The 17,263-nt window shown below is 32.6% G+C and overlaps 1 protein-coding gene across 5 annotated transcripts; it reads right to left on the bottom strand.

Annotated features, from left to right (window-relative positions):
- Nucleotides 1-578: 578 nt before the first annotated feature.
- LOC129953319 (tetratricopeptide repeat protein 39B-like) lies at nucleotides 579-4,672 on the bottom strand. Of its 5 annotated transcripts, none has more exons than XM_056066401.1 (10): nucleotides 4,513-4,670; nucleotides 4,205-4,450; nucleotides 3,111-3,139; nucleotides 2,743-3,031; nucleotides 2,511-2,668; nucleotides 2,284-2,449; nucleotides 1,899-2,227; nucleotides 1,354-1,836; nucleotides 1,163-1,303; nucleotides 579-1,097 (listed from the first exon to the last, which is right to left on the bottom strand). In XM_056066401.1, the coding sequence occupies exons 2-10, from the start codon at nucleotides 4,403-4,405 to the stop codon at nucleotides 1,010-1,012; spliced, it is 1,884 nt and encodes a 627-aa protein (XP_055922376.1). In that variant the 5' UTR covers nucleotides 4,406-4,450; nucleotides 4,513-4,670; the 3' UTR covers nucleotides 579-1,009. The 5 variants fall into 5 exon arrangements, with proteins under 5 accessions (XP_055922376.1, XP_055922377.1, XP_055922378.1 ...); XM_056066402.1 differs by having other exon boundaries at nucleotides 4,205-4,377; XM_056066403.1 differs by lacking the exon at nucleotides 4,205-4,450 and adding an exon at nucleotides 3,518-3,697.
- Nucleotides 4,673-17,263: the final 12,591 nt, after the last annotated feature.

Genomic DNA, 17,263 nt, shown 5'->3' with positions numbered 1-17,263 from the left:
GTCTTTAATTTCTTTTTCCTTAAAAATTAATCTCAATTAAAGTCACGAAACAACAACTGATTAAAAAAATTGTCTAAATTACTTCCTTGCAACTCTTGCTCACAATTACCAACCATTAAAAATTGCATGCGGAATAAATTTCCGAAGTGTTTTGCTGTCGAAGAAAATCGGGACAAGAATTGTGTGTACACAGCACCACGCTTCGCAAGAAATTATATGCGTTATTAACCCTACTTACTTTTGAAGAGCATGCATCGCACGAGTTTGACATTTTCAACGTAAATCAAAATATGATAGGTAGATCTTTCCGATTTGTGTATCTGAGCGGTTACGATGAAACAAAATTCGTACATTTCGGACCTTTCTCTCTTCTCGAAACACTCGAATCGGAAGTATATAGTGAATTATAGTTTTTCTTATATGTACTCTTCCCATAAGAGTATGAGATTTTCAATTTGCGTACTCTGCCAAATTTTGAGTTGTAGTTTCGTCTACATTTGTTAAGAGCTTGCATACAAACCAATATCTAAACTTTAGCTTTAAAAATCGATAGTAAAATAAAAATTGAGAAACACCTGTATGTATAACTTTATATATTTCGGGGAATCAAACACCTGTGATCGTTCAACAAATTTAACATTTTTTTTTTGGTATAAGCTTGTATTCCTTGCTTGTTTTAATAAATTGTCATAATTAAATAATTAATACCGAAGAACTGTGCATCGAAGCAGAATAATGTATTCAAATTATTTTTTGTTTTCAATCATTAACGCCCTTTTCCGTTTGAATAAATAATAAGCTTTCATCAAGCTTTTCCGTTTAAATAAACATCAAGCATTTAATAAAGCTTTTCTTTAAAAGTCTAATATGTAGTTGGAAAGCTTTTTTGAGCTTGAAATTTGTTGTTGTTAAATAATAAAAATGCTCACTGGCATAGAATTTATTTCATTAACTTGATTTTGTAACAGAATTTGGTTATATGTCTGCTTTGGCTTTAATGTAGAAATATTTATTTGTCGCAACCTTTAAGGTCTGTTAGCGCAGCATGGATTCGAAAATGTAGCCGAGATTCCAGAGAGTAGCCACTGTATTTTTTCCTAGAAAAAAAAAATAATATTTTTTTTAGAAAAGCTCATTAATATGGAATAACAGCTAATATTACTTTGCGTCTTCCAATGCTCCTATTGCAAGATCAGTGCGTCCTTCTTCTGCATATATCAAACCAATTTCAACAAGCGCATATGGTACCAAATAAGTGTCCTCCTTTATGCTGGGCTGCAATTCCATAACAGACTCTAGGCTCCTAAGGAAATTATATCCTTAACATGTGATTTTTAAATTAAATTAACTTACTTTAATGCCAAAAATGGATTCTTGGTTTGCCTTAAGCACGCTCCTTTTAACAAGAGAATCAATGCAAGATTGTCGGAATCATATGGGCAAGATGTAGATTTTTCTTCGTGTTGTTTTAGATTTCTCTCGATGATTTGGTAGATTCCGTCGGCTATGTGAAAATGCTTTCCCATGACTTTGAACGTATTCCATACGTACATAAGCTCAATGGCGGGCATTATTAAAGTTCGATTTTGTGCGAAATATCTTTCAGCCTTCTTACATATAAACTTCTCCATTGGGAGTGATTTGCCTGCGATCCTTTGTTTATATTGTGGTGCATCTCGCATAAGATTATCCACAGTCATACGTTCGGTTGTTGTTAGATCGTCGATCATAAGTAGAACTGCAGCTTTTTGGTATGAATAGATTGTTCGAGACCATTTGCTTTTTTCAACCAAGTACGTTGCATAAAGGCTTGATTCTCGCCAATCTAATTTGAGACTTAAATAATTGATTTGTTAATACTTGCATGTTTTGGGCAAAGCTGCTCAACGAATTCTCACCAGTTTACCCATAGCAATTCCCAAAAACTAAGATGATGAAATTGCGGCCAAACATTTTGTGATTTCCATGACTTTTTGTACCAATATTGTGCCTTATCTAGGTTTCCCTTCATAAATTCTAAACGACCCTTAAAAAAAAGAAACCATACTCCCTCGGGATACTGTTCCAATTGTTTGTTAAGGATTTCATCACAAAACACCAAATCACCTTCTTGATGGCTTAAGACGTAACACACAATTAAATGGTAACCTAGAAGGGTCATTGCACAGAGAACTTGACGCAAACCAGGAAGGTGATAGCCCGTCACTAGGTCGTCAATGCCGTTTTTCTGTTGCGTGAATAAATGTGAGTAGTCTTCATAGTATAAACTTTTTAAACATTTACCTTATTTCCTGAGAAACCTATAAATTCTAATACTTTTATCACACACGCAGGGAGTAGGGATATCATTAGGTTAAAAGTACCCATGCCCATTCTTACTCCACTCTCAAAGTGCATTTGAGAGCTCTGCGAACTCCATTCTCGTTGAGTCAAAATATTCATACATTCCCTGCAGTTGTCGACAAAATATTAAAAATTACTTGATGTTTACATTAAACACATAGGTTTACTTATAGCTATTGAAACAGTTTCTTATCTTCATACCACCCTTTATCAGGCTAGTCAAGGTCTCGTCTTCGATGAACGTAAGCATTGCCTTAATGAGCATGGCTTCAGCTGAACATAGCTCTGCATGAGCTTCTAGATCTGTGTATTGATCATAATTTGTCTATCAAGAAAATTCAAGTGTACAAAAGTAAATCTTTTGTAAAAATTTCTGTAAACAAAGTTTTTCAGCTATACTTTCTTGAACTTCTTTCCAATTGACTCTGTAATCGTGTTTTTCCGTTTATGCCTGTTGCATACCTCTAAGCAGGTTTTTAACTCTTGCGCAGCAATGGCAATGTGTTTTTGTTCAAATGTTAAAATCGCTTCAAGGAATGCAAAAACGCTATTACCAACCGAATGGTACATACTGCTGTGAGCCCATGGCTTTAGGAGATTGCGAGCGTCATCAAATTTATTATTGAAAAAATAATGTATTGCCAACTTGGCTTCTTCTAGGGCAATGTCCAAGTCCATTTCGGTTGACCTTTTGTTTTTAAGAAATTTGCAAAACATACTTTGTTGTTTAATATTCTATTATAATAAGAATAAGTATCATCACATACATTGCTTCTATACTCAAAGCATCATGAAACTGAAAAAAGATCGGTGATAATTTGTGTTATTTATTTATTCAATAATATAGAAATCGATAAGATGAGTGATTGATGGGTCTATGATTAGAAGGAAGGTTGCGAAGTTGAGGACGAGAAAAAATATGAACAAGTTGCAAAAATAATCAAATGAAATGGTATACAATCTATGCCAACTTCCTGTGCCAAAAGCTTGCCTTTTAGTTTTCTTTTTAAAATCCCTTATCTATCTGCGATTTTGGCTCAATGTGAAACCTAGAAAACTCTTTTTAAACTAGGAGCATACAAATGTGGAATGTCCTATTATTTTCACTCTTGGCCGAAACTATTTTTTTTGGAAAATGCTATGGCAAAAGTGGTTTCATTGATAAACACTTAACTTTTGGTTCCTTGCATAAGATAATCATTAAACTTAGTTCTCTTCTATCTAAAAGCGTTCATAGTGGCCCCGGTCATTCAGGATGTATGTTCATACTTTGGGGCCTCTGCATGGTTCGAATGTTCATGAACATAATCGTAAGAAAATAATAACCAACCCAACTCCAGTGGCCGAAATCGTTCTTTAATTAAAAAAAAGATTTGAGTCAATAAAGTTTAGATAAAACTTAACAACAAATGCGGAAAACAATTAAATCAAACTAATTTTACTAAACACGAATATACATATCAATTAGTATTAGAATTTCAAATCGAACACAGGTTTATGTTAATATCATTCATCACATTATCTGATAATACCAGTTTAATGGGCTGCTTAATGTTTGTTGTTCTTTGAGCCATAAAAATACTATAATTGCTTTGACCCTATCTTACATTCCAACATAACATCATGCAAAAATATAAGCGTTAGATATTATCTAGCTATATTGACATTTAAAACAAAATATCAAACTAAAACAACTTGTTTTTAAGAAAAACAAAATGCATTTTGTATGATATGAAAGGTTAACTAATACAATTTGAATCTTATCGCAAGACAAGTAATAATAACGCTGCAGGAATTCTCACTCAATTTGGCCATGGTCATGACTGCATAATTTTGTTTGCTTTTTCATATTCGAGCTTACCTCCCCTGAATCATCATTGTCATCAATGTTAGCTTTTACACCTTTGCTAGCGGCTTTCGTTGTCACCAAACTTTCTTCTGAGCAGGAAGATGTTGCTTTGGACGAGGAAGCACCAGCAGAATATTTTGCTTTTGTCAACATGTTTGTTAATGGTTTTTGGAAATCGGTCTTTTCTTTGGCAGAATATTTTTGACTTGACATTATTATTTAGTTTTCACACACAACTATTATTTTTGTTAGAAAAAACTCAAGAGAAGGAAACGTTTATCGATTTTGTTTAGATCTCCAATTTTTTTTAGTTACCTTACCTACAAAAATTAATTTTGATTTATAGTCGTAAGGGAGACAAGTGGCTTTTGCTTCACTGACGGCTTATAACAACTGATGCGAGGGTTTTAAAAAGTTTATTGCTTGTTTGCTACAATCATTTTTTATCTTAAATGGAATGATTACAAAGTTATCACAGTTTTATTTATTTATTAACTAAAATACAGAAATACTCAATAGAAGATATAAATCATCGGTAGCCATATTGGTTTGGTTAGAAGCTATATCGAACAGCTGATTCATACATTTATTAAATGTGTGCGTGACATTTGCGGGCGAAACTCATTAGTTATTTTAATGTATGCGTGAAACCTAAAATAAGGCAAATATTTTTGTTTATATTCACAAATATTCATTGACATTCCAAATGTAAACAAAGTAAATGGGTTTTGGTGGGTGATACGTACGAAGGATTTATATGTATCTTTTAGTAGTCTTTTTTGATAAGATAAACCAACAAAAAAGAACAAAAACTAGATTTGTTCCCCTGTGTTTCAAACTTTAAATCCTACGAATGACAACATTGACATATGAGACTTCAGATTGCTGACTGCGTAAAGAAGAAGGGATGATAACATTTCTAAAGCTACCTATACACAACGGAGTCAAATTGCTCGTGGTGCCAAGTGAAGTGTTTTCCAATTCATCTGTAATCCACATTTTATACTATCAATTTTGTTTCACATAGATATATTTTTGACGAGTAACCATTAAAGCATCTTGCACATGAGCTACGAACTGTGGATGTTCGCATATTTTGACTTTTCTTTAACATGGACTTTATTTCTATTCGCAGATAGCGACGAATTGAATTACCCTTTTTTCAGCCATGATCTTTTACACAAAAATAAAACAAGAGTGGTATAATTATGTTATGTTGCGTGCGAACAATTTATTCATTGCAGTGTAGATGGTATAGTTTGACAGTTCGTAGCAACAACACTGCGATTCGTTACTATCGAACTGTTTTTACAAATTGTTCATGTTTTAAAGAACAAAACGCAAATTTTATTATCCTAACATTAGTGTCAATTCGTTCCTTATAGTCGACATGTGTTTTTGTTTGAAATTGACTTTTCAAATGTCTGAAATCACGCTTGTTCGTCCATTCGTTGTTCGCTCTAATGTGCAAGGCTCTTATGGCTGAATAACAATCACGCTTCATCTTCGGTTTCACCTGACTTTTACGAGTTCAGCCATAGGAATTCAATGCATGCTATCACAATGGAGCTTCGACCTCACGTTTCGTTTGACAATCGTAAGGAAAAAAACGTTATGTGAGTCCAAACGGAAGCTCTTGTTCAACTATCTGAATATTTGCTTTGTCTGACAGCTCAACAGCCCTAAAAAAATGGCAACACACAAAATATTTGTTCTTTGGAGGGAGATGAAATAATAGGAATGTCATTGAAAGCAACCTCGAAGCAGGCCCACAGTAATGCAGACGAAGCTGAAGCGTGTTTCTGATCCAGCCATTAAGCGTTTACATTTGTCAAAAATTTGAGGGCGACTTTCCATGACCACAGCAAGAATTTTCTTCTGATTTTGTTTATAGTTAGGTAGGGGTCTCAATAGAACATGTTTTAAATATTAAGGCGAGGATACACCGTTAAGTCATATGCTATTAAAACTCAATTCTTTTTGTTTTATTTTAATTTCTTTAATTGAATTTATAATTTTGTCAATTGCCAAGTTTACTCTGGCTTAAAAAAAAAGAATGTAAAAAGGAGGGTATACTGTCTGTCCCAAACGTCAAACACTCGTCGATGACGTTTTACTATTCGAACATTAATCGATGATGTTTGACGTTTCGAACATTGAGGGGTAGCTTACATTAATAACAACAAATTATAAAAGGGGTAGCTTGCATTTAGAACAAAAATTTATAACAATACAAATATTTTCTTTTTCGCACTCAGCCCTACTTTTCGGCACATCAATGATTGAAGCAGCTGATTTATGACATCCCTATTGTATGCGTTTCAGGTCATAGTCAAAATTAACCCCAATTAACAACAATACGTCATGTTATGTTACATCATCGCATTATAATATTTAATTGTAATGCCGTAGGACCAACAAATTATTAGTAAGAATAATAATATTTCAAAATAATAAAATTTTATCTTATAGTGTCTAAAGGAGGACTAATAATAAATCGATAAATAATTCAGGTGATTTTGGTAGATTTTGACGTTCTTCATCGATTCCAATCATAATATTGTATACAATAATTATTTGGAGGCTTAGGTTGTATTTATTATTGCTAGAATTCCCATACTAATTTGCCTCAGAATAAATATTAAATATTCTTAACTCTTTTTACCACAGTAAAAGTTTTCAAAATCGTGTAAGTTTTTATTATTAAGAACTGAATATGTAAGAAATGTTATGAAATCAATTCATGCATATACATATAAAAAATTAATCAATCAATCGGCGTGTGGGCAAGTACGATCAAACCATTACGAACTCATAAATGTGGTGAATTCCTTTTTCTGTCAGTAATCTTCCTTCGTCATTGAAACAGGTAAAGAGGATATGATTCAAAAGAATACCTGTGATGTGGTGATTTATTTCCTATTATTAAAATTGTATTATTGACCAGAAAAAATGTAGTCTCACATTTTTTTTAAACGTCAATATTACATTAATATAAATTATATTGCTTTCCATTTAATGGAATGTTAGTGAAGAAAACATCGAAATCCTACAAGTATGCAATATTTACATTTTAAGTTAGTAGACATTTAAATTTATTATTTCAGTTCTCGTGGCGCTCTTTTTGGAGTAGGACGTCCTTATCTTTTTTTCTCTTTCGAGTCGAAAAGTTCCAAAATTCCTAAGGGAATACGCAGCCCAAGCAACGAATATCTTAGAAAGTAAAAAAAACAACAATCTTACAATATTAAAGCAAGGAGATTTGTCCAGTAATAATTACTGGCAGCCCTTCCAAGCTCAATATTCACGTGACGTCGGTGATGATAATGAGAATGACATGTCTACGACTTATTAAATTACTGCATTAATCTGCAATTTGTTCATGAACTAATGAAGGAACTTACAATACAGTGTGCGCGGCATTAAAGGAAAAAAGTTTCAATTTTTCACCTACTGCATGTTGCAAAGTAGTTCTTTTTGGATTGAATGAAGTCAATATTAATATTCTTAAAACAGAACTATGTAAATTAACATTAAAATGTTTTAAAACAATTATGAAAAATATACAGGAGTATTTTATATAGTTTTTCTTGAAAAGCAAAGTGTAAAAATTTCCGATTTGAGAAAAAGCATTCGGCAAGTTCTGCACACTCAGGTTCGCTGGGAGTTCCAACGAAGACTGACAAATAAAATCACCCAATGTAATAAAATAACTGTCAAATGTATGGACACAGTGAGAGAAACTGCTGTGCAAAAACCTACTGAGCGAATTGCTCAAAACCCCATACAACTGCTGAATGCACTGCCGTACGAATTTACAAATGTGTTAATTGCCAGGGAAACCATAAGTCCACTGATATTAGCTATCCTCGAAGAGTTAAATACCTCAAAATAAGGGGTAAAACTAACCACAAGAAAAATTAATGCACAACAAAAGCACCAAATCAGAACTCCGCCTAACTATTACCCTGGTTACAAGATGAGATCGAGGAATCGAATCGAATTGAGATTTCGATCCATGTGGCGCTGAATCGAGGAATCGAATTCGAATGGAATCGAAATGACATTTGGGTTTTATTTGCTACGTGAATAACTTTCAAAATAAATTTCATATTTTATAACAATGCTCTCAACACAAAGACGATTGCCAAATTAAATTCAGCTTATAACCAAAAATACTCCATTTAAATGGAGTATTTTTGCTTAGAACAAACACAAGCAAAACCTCACACACCAATAACTCGATTCCCCGATTCAGGTTTACAAACAAATTTTCGATTCGATTCACCTCGTTCAGTGAGATTGGATCGAGTAATTCTATTTCGATCCGATCCAGGTCTATACGGCGCTTAATCCTGATTCAATTCGAATTCAATTCTCCTTGTAAACGTCACAAAGTGTGAGAGTGATCTTTTCACTCAAGATGAACTATGCGCTCTTACCATGCAGATGATAAGTGATAACAGAAGAAAAAACAATGAGAAATTCGGAACGAAATGAGAAAGGAACTGTACTGCCCAAGCAGAAAATTAAATTTTTGTCATGAGCATCCCGTCCCTTTACTCAGCTCCTCGCTTGCCCACAAACTCTCTTCACAACGTTGTGGGCAAAAATACTCCATTACCAAGATCGGAATCTCAGACTGACATTTCGGTTTGCCTACATGCTAAGTACACACTAAATGTGAGAAAGTGTGCGTGAAATGATGCAAAAACCAAACACATTCTCACATTTAGTGTTCCGGCCCATCAAAATGCTTCATTATTGTCTGCTGGCACATCTAAATGCTTTATTTAGAATGTTTTATGGCCTCGTTCAAAAACTAAACAATCCTAACCAACAGAATCTGAAGTGCTGACGTGGTCTTAAATTGGAAGATTTGTGTAGCTCTTTAATTTCAATCCAAATAAATGTTGTTAATGTATATAAAATAAGATTGACCAAATACATATTTAATGATTTATTAGTGCTGGTTTTTATTTGCTTAAATTATTTGCGAACGCAATATGAGCTGGAACTGGTTAAGTATAGATGGAAATGGACAAAAGTATAACACAATACTTTGTAAAACGACAAAACAGACAATTTTTTCAGGTGTAGTTGGCTTAGAACATTTTTTTTGCGACGTTAGAAGTTCAGGTGGAAACAATAGGCGGATGCCTCAAAATTTCTTTGTACAGACAATGCTACTTGTGAAGTTCCATTGCCAACTTTAGCTAGTTTAGATTCCTCAATTAAATTAGTATTTTCATCATTTAAGCAGTTCGATAATTGCACGACCAAATTTTAATTTTGTTTGTTGCAGGAATATTTCTGAAAATTTCTTTTTGAGGGACTATGTTAGAGTTAGAATTTTGTTTGTAGTAAGATTTTGGAATACAAATTTGAGGGAACCATGTTTTAAAAACAAGTTGCTTTGTGTAAAGCATTTTTAAGGAAAAAAATAAGCAATATGGTTAAACACAATACCAACTAAATGAGTGCAATAAATACCTTAAATTTTATTATATTAATTACCTTAAATATTATTGGCTTTCTCAAAAATATTTTTCTAAGCTAACCTCTGCTTTATGTCTGAAAACTATTGTTTATGTATACTTTCTTCTATGTTCTGCATTTTAAAAAAAGTAATCTGCAATAGTATTTATTATATTAAGAAAAACAAAAACATATATGTACGTAAAACTCAATAATTTGTTTTCATTATTAGCAGCATTTTTATTAAACATACCCTTCAAACAATAATAAGTAAACTTGAACTTTGGTAACTTAACATTTTTAAGGAATGAAATGGAATTGAAAAATAGTTGCAAGCTTAAATCATCAAAAACAAACTATAAATATACTTGAATTAATTAAATTGATACAGATTTTAAATACTTGCAAACAAAATTTGAATTCAATAAATTGCGCTCGCACCCTTAACTTGATGGTTCTTCGAACGCATTTTTGATACGATAATCCGAAGTTAGTTATGAAATTTGAACAATTTCGTAGTGATTGCTGTAAATGAGTGAATAAATTATATTTAACTGGTGTTGAACATGCTTTTTTCAAGAAAAAAATTACATTGGTTCGCTATCAACAAAATGACTGCAAAACTAAAACTTAAAACTGAGTTTTACATCGAAAAAAGTAAAAAGAAAAATATGAAAACAAACTTATTAACCACCCCATTTTGTTTTTGCTTTGCAAAGTGCCGCTAGCCCACGGCATCGTTTTTTTTTGTTTGTTTTCACATCTATTCATGGACTAATTGTCAAAATTACAAATACAACAATGTAAACAAACGGGTTTGGGAGAGTGAAACGTACGAAAGATTCCGATCTTGGTAAATGGAGTATTTTTGGTTGTGGGCACAACACGTATAGACATTCACAAACTTATACTTGTTGTGCTCTTCGGCTTTGCACATAAAGTATATACATATTCAGAAATAAGGGGTGAATTTCATTTTGAAAATTTTGGGACTTGTAAAGTACCTTGCACATGAGAGCGAACAACGAATGGACGAACAAACGTGTTTTTACACATTTCAAAAAGTCAATTTCAAACAAAAACACATTTAAATTATAAGAAACCAAATGATACTTATGTTAGGATAATAAAATTTGCATTTTGTTCTTTAAAACAAGACAATTTTGTAAAAACAATTTGGTAGTAACGAATTGCCGTTTGGTTGCTACGAACTGTCAAACTCTATTCGCGTTCCACATACCATCCACACTGCAACGAATAAATTGTTCGCGCTCAACTTAACCTCAAATTTATACCACTTTTGCTTTGTTTGTTGAAAAGGGTAAATATGAATTGACAATTCGTCGCTGTCTGCGAATAGAAATAAAGCTCATGTGAAAGAAAAGTGAAAATATGCGAACTTCCACAGTTCGCAGTTCGTAGCTCATGTGCAAGATGCTTAAGTGTTCAAATACTTTTTGAATGTAAACATTTTTAAACGACAAATGTTAATTCATTGTTTTGTTTAATAAAATTGCATTATCTTAAATTTTTCTTTAAGGAAAATGTTGATATGGACGAAGGAGCAGACAAAAATTTTAATTGAACTTTTCAAAAGAATTGAAATGTTCAAGCCGAACATTACCATTAAGGAAATCAAATTAAAATTGAGAACAATAAAGTTTAGAAATATCCTTGGTGGTTAGGTCAAAGAGAAGTGGAGCAGGAATAGAAGAGGGTTACGTTCCTAAACTACGGTGCTTTGATCAACTGCACTACTTGTATGATGTGAATGACGCAACGTGCGGATTTGCTGTAAGTAAGAAATTGTGTAGGCTATAAGCTAGTACGTCTAAGAAAAAAACTTCATCTGGGAGACTAAATTAAATTAAATTAAATTGGGTGGCGCAACAGTCCGTTGGGAACCAGAGCCTAGTGACTTACAACTCTCAACCATTCCCGTGTGCGAGTACTGTTGTCAGGAATGGAAGGGACCTACAGTTTTAGACCGAATCCGAACGGCTAATTTGAGAAAGCACTTTTTCATGACAAGAATTACTCTTGAAGGATCTGTCAATTCCTGGCAAGAGGCAATACCAGCGAAAATAATTTTTTTCTTTTTTTAAATTAAGGTGTCACAGGCGGGGATGGAACCCAAGACCCCTTGCATGACAGTCCAACGCACGCAGGAGGCTACTCTTTCGATAATCCCAGTGAACTAGCCAGAAAGGATATCAATTTTCTTCTTCACTTTATAAAAAGCTCAAAATGGTTCGACTGGTAAGAAGTAATTCTCTATATTCATGTTGTATCACAATGGGTCTTTTCTTTTGGCCTTAGTGTGTGGATTCTAAATCCGCAGCCACGTTAACCTAACCTAACCAAAGTTAGTACTACATGTATTTACATTAATATAACTTCAAATTATTTACAGAACATCAGTTCAGATTCCCAGTTTGATGACGTGGCATCTACTAGTAGGGATAGTTTTAGTTCCTCAACAGCTATTAGAAGGATAACTTGAATTTTTTTTTTTAATAAATACTTTTTTTTTTCATTTCTGTAGGCAAAAGGAAAAGAAAACACCTTGACATATTCCGCAATTAGGACAATGGCTGCTGCAACAACCATGTTAAACGAGCTGAAAACCAAACAATCTCGGAAATCAAATCTGCGTCCATTTATTAACATGGCTAAAACTGAAATGTAAGTCTTACTGAAAAACTTCAGGACAAGACCAAATGGATTATTTTGAATACAATAAAGGATGCGGAGTCGAAAAAATATAACAAGGAGTATGAAAATTATACTTCTTCGACTATGTTTCAACCAGATGTAGTAAGTGGCAATTTTAATTTTATCTCATATCTTAACGATTCTTCGGATTCTCATGCTCAGGAAATGGGAAAGTTTCCAGTTGATTTCTCGGGCATTAAATTCAATCGATCAGATAGTTCAAATAATCTATAATCTTTTATTTAGAATCAAGAATTTACTTCCCCAGAAGAAACAGCAAACAGTTGGAGCAAGCCATGGAAGGTCTTTTTGAAGAAGACTTCTAGAAATAAATGAATGACAGAGTTTTATTTTTTTTACTTTTTACTATTATTATTATAGTTAAGAACTTATAAACTAAGATAATAAATGTTTATATAAGTAGTTTAAGAATAGAGTTAAGTTAAGTTAAGTAGTTTAAAAATAGAGTAAGGTTTTTAATGAAAAAAAAAATTAAAATCTTAAAAATATATATACACTTTTTTTTATTAAATATATTGATACTGACTGGTAGCTCCTTCATTTTTGAAATAGTCCTCAAATGTGTTACGAATGTAGGATACCAGTTTTTGTGGATTTATTGCAGTGTTAGGAGCAGTTTCTTGTTGTTCTCCACTTCTTAAACCAGCAGAAGGGAATTCGGAATTTCCGGTTTTTGTCAACAAAAAGTTATGGAGAAGACAACATGTCCTCACTACCTCCTGCACTTTTATGCAAAACTTATGCGCTTGATCAATAATCCCACGCAAGTTACCTCGGTTAAGCACGCCTGTGTCATTTATTCCACCATTGCATTTAATTTATAAGTTGCATCAAACATGGCCAAAAGTACGATGCTTCATGCTGTATAATTATAATAATATGCACCGTCTGTTTTGCCATCTAAGGCACCTAGGTATAGAGGAAACTGCCATTTGTTTTCGAAGCTGTTGGCGATTTCTTCCCGTGGTCGGACTGTTAATGGGAACTGCAAATATTTTTGAATACCAACATTTAAAACCTATTTGATTGAATAACAATCTAATTAATACTTACTTCAATATGTTTATTCATCAAGCATTCGTATATCAACCTTGCAGCAAGCTATCATGACGTTGGAAATGCTGGGACTGAGATAATCGGGTTTAGAAATCCAAACTTCTATGGAATTAAAGTTAAATGATAACACTTAATTTAAAATTGTTAATTGTTTGTAAAAAATCTTCGCAATCAACCTTCAAATCAAATCAAATGGGGTGGCGCAACAGTCCGTTGTGAACCAGGGCCTAGTGACTTACAACTCTCAACCATTCCTGTGTGCGAGTAATGTTGTCAGGAATGGAGGGGACCTACAATTTTATGCCGAATCCGAACGGCTAGTTTGAGAAAGCACTTTTTCATGACAAGAATTACTCTTGAAGGAATTGTCAGTTCCTCGCAAGAGGCAGTACCCGCGAAAATTAATTTTTTTTTTTTTTTTAATTAAGGTGGCACAGGCAGGGATTGAACCCAAGACCCCTTGCATGACAGTCCAACGCACTAACCATCATGCCACGGGTACTACGCAATCAACCTTAGATCTGATTAAAACGAACTCGCCAGAAATCGTTACCAATTCATTATTGGAAAGTGTTGTTGAGTCTGTTCCCAAAAAAAAAAAACAAAAATGACAAGGACAACTATTCAACATTATATCTTGAATTTAATCAAGAAAAGAAATAGATTAAGAAGCCAGTGGCAAAGATATAGACAGGTTTATGATTTCAATAAAATGAACGCATACACAAGACAAATAGCTTTTGAAATATCAAAGTTAAGAAACAAAACATGAAGTGATTAACTTAACTCTCTTGAACCGAATTCCAAACCCTTTTGGAAAATAGCCAAGGTTCTTAAAGCGAAAAACAAATGTATTCCTCACTTAGAACACAATGATTATTTGTTGATAACCAGTGAAGAAAAACTTGATATTTTTGCGGTATTGTTTGAAAAATTTTAACAATCCGTTAGGACGCAAATTCACGACACAAAATAACTGCGCAAAACTGGGGTTTGCGCAGTTTAGTTGTGTTGTGAATGGTGTTGTTTGAGCGGTTTGTGCAGTTAACTGCGTAAAAATTAAAACAATTTTGATATTTTTGCTCAAGTCTTAAATTTGTGCAGTTATTTGTGTCGTGAATGTCAAAAACTGTGCAACCGCTCAGTATAAAAATTTTATTTACGGCACTATACATTGTTTTTTTTTTTTTTATGAACAAAAGTTCTGGAGCGAGATCCTCGAACGTTGTAAAGAACATCCGGCTCTATGGAAAATAAAAAGCCCGGAATATAGAAACAGGATAATGAAAAGTAAATACTGTGAGCTTTTTTTGTACTGAGTTTTCATTTTTTTTATAGCAATAGCAAGCAATATATAAAGAGCTAATTTTGAACTCATGTTCAACGAACGAAAACTTTTTTAAACTGACAACTGTGCAGTTCACTTGTATCGTGTTTTGCACAACCCGACTTGAGTAAAATTTCAGTTTGCGCAGTTATTTTGTGTCGTGAATTGGCGGCCTTAGTAAATGAAACCAGCTCAGTTAACAACAGTCTAGTAATTTACTTTATTAATATCCTCAAGGCAGGAAAACCACCAACATGCTTAATACTTATCGACCAATAAGCCTACTTAGTAGTTTTAGCAAAGTATTACAAAAAAATTGTAAAAATTGAACTTCTTGATTTTCTCGAGTCTTTCAAAGTTGTGCCAAGCCAACAGTTTGGATTCAGATAAGGTCATAGTACGACACATCAAGTTCTTAGAATTGCAAACATGTTCAAGACAAAATGAATGCAAAAGAATCAACGGTACTTGTCCTTCTGCAAGTTGAAAAGGTTTTTGAGAGAATATAGCATGATGGTCTACTTCATAAACTAAAATTATTCGGTTGTTCTGTATATATAATAAAACTAATACAAAGCTTCTAAGGAATAGGCAATTTCGAGATAATTTAAACAGAAAACACTCTTCCGTTAAAAATATAATATCGGGAGTATGTTTATGTATGTTTATTACGTATGTTGCTGATTTCCAAGAAATATGGAACTGTGAAATATCAATATTTGCCGATTCAAGTAATATTGTTTATGAAATTGAACATGCCTTGAAACATGCTCTAAATAAAATTCATGATTATTCGATAACTTGGAACGTAAGTCTAAATGATGAAAAAACACAGGCAATCTTTTTCACCAGGAAAAGAAAAGCTTGAGCCTTACCACTTACTCAGCTAAAGATGAATAACTGTGATATTCCGTGGGCTAATTCTGTCAAATATCTTGTTGTATATTTAGATATACCCTTAGCAAAATAAAAAACTTATATGTAGAAAATCACCACTGAGTAAGTTTTATAAGATTATTATCTGTAAAGTAATTTTATGCATGCCCAGTATGGGGAACTGCAAATCGCACTTAAAAAAATTAAAGTTTCTCAGAACAAAACATTAAAAATGATGGCAAATTTAACTTGGCATTTTTCCACCCAACTTTAACACTATCATCTAGTTGCAAGAAAAATTGAAGCTCTCAACCAAAGATTTCATCTAAGATGTAGTGATTCAAGTAATATTTTAATACAAAATTTAGAAAGTCGTAATAACAATGTTTGTAAAATCGAAACTGTAATAATGCATTTGTATTTAAAAATTGTTATTTATTCATTTACCAGTTTGTTTATTTATTTATGTATGTTTTTATTTGTTTATTTATTAATCTATGTACAAATTGTTTATTTATTTATTTATTTGTTTATTTATTTATTTTGTATTCCTTTGTTTATTTATTAAATTAATATCAATTATAAAAACTAGTTAACTTCTTTTGGTTGAAAATTTAACCATTTTTATCTTATATATTATTATGTATTATTCAATTCTAAAATGCTTATGTATATACCAACTTGGCAGTTCCTCTAGTTTGTAAGTTTAATCTAGTAATTTTTTTTATTATAAAATATATCGAATGGAGGTTTTCTTATTGTGGGTAGTTGAGGCTTGATTTTACGATTTTCTGTTTTAGATAATCCTTAAAGACAAAATTGATTAAATTTCCAAATAATATTAGATATTTCAAGAGTAACATTAAAAAGGGAATAATAAGAAAGTTGGAAAGGCGCAACATTTTCAACAACCTATTGTTAAGGGTTTAGGAATTAACTAGTTAGGAATTTGTTAAATATTTAGCATTTACTAAGGGCGTCCAGAATCTTGAACATTTCTTTTCGTTTTGCTAGCTAGTAAATTGCTTATTGACTTTGATTAAAAAACAAGCATTCAAACATGCCTAAAAAGTTACAATTACGATTGAACGGACCTGAAATCTCAATTGTTGAATTTAAAATTTCTTCCACTGCTTTTATAAAAATAATTGTACAGAGTACATTTAGGTTTAGAAAACATCTAAAAGTCAAAGAAGCCGTGGTTTTAACTTTAGCAAATTGAAAAGATGTTAAAATCATTTTAGGTTATATTTTAAGCTAAGTAAATTGCTAAAAAATTCTTAAATTTTATTAAAATAAATCCTTTAAAATTCTGCGCCAGTAATTACAAATTGGTTTGCTCTTATTTGCTTCATGGAGCAGATAGAAATCTACAAATCGTTCCCAAAATCTAGAAGTAAAACACATATATTCGGCCCTATGGAGGTAACCGTCGAAGCGGAATCTTCTCCGATTCCGTACCAATCGGAGACATTTAGCTCCGAGGTAGGTCTTCTATCAGCTGACCGGAAATTCTCCCTGAAAAAAATTCAATGCTTGTTATTTAAATGCGACGCTTTGCGATTAAGTACTATATTTAAATTTTTTCCATTTAAATT

Source organism: Eupeodes corollae, chromosome X, assembly GCF_945859685.1.
Source record: "Eupeodes corollae chromosome X, idEupCoro1.1, whole genome shotgun sequence".
NCBI lineage: Eukaryota > Metazoa > Arthropoda > Insecta > Diptera > Syrphidae > Eupeodes > Eupeodes corollae.
This window is presented reverse-complemented; position numbering and strand designations above follow the sequence as displayed.

Bases quoted from the DNA above. Each gene is read 5' to 3' on its own strand.
- LOC129953319 (XM_056066400.1), bottom strand. From the start codon at position 4,405: ATGTCAAGTCAAAAATATTCTGCCAAAGAAAAGACCGATTTCCAAAAA. The intron at 3,140-4,204 runs GTAAGCTCGAAT...ATCTTTTTTCAG, and splicing joins ACAATGATGATTCAGGGGAG to TTTCATGATGCTTTGAGTAT. The intron at 1,304-1,353 runs GTAAGTTAATTT...TAATTTCCTTAG, and splicing joins AATCCATTTTTGGCATTAAA to GAGCCTAGAGTCTGTTATGG.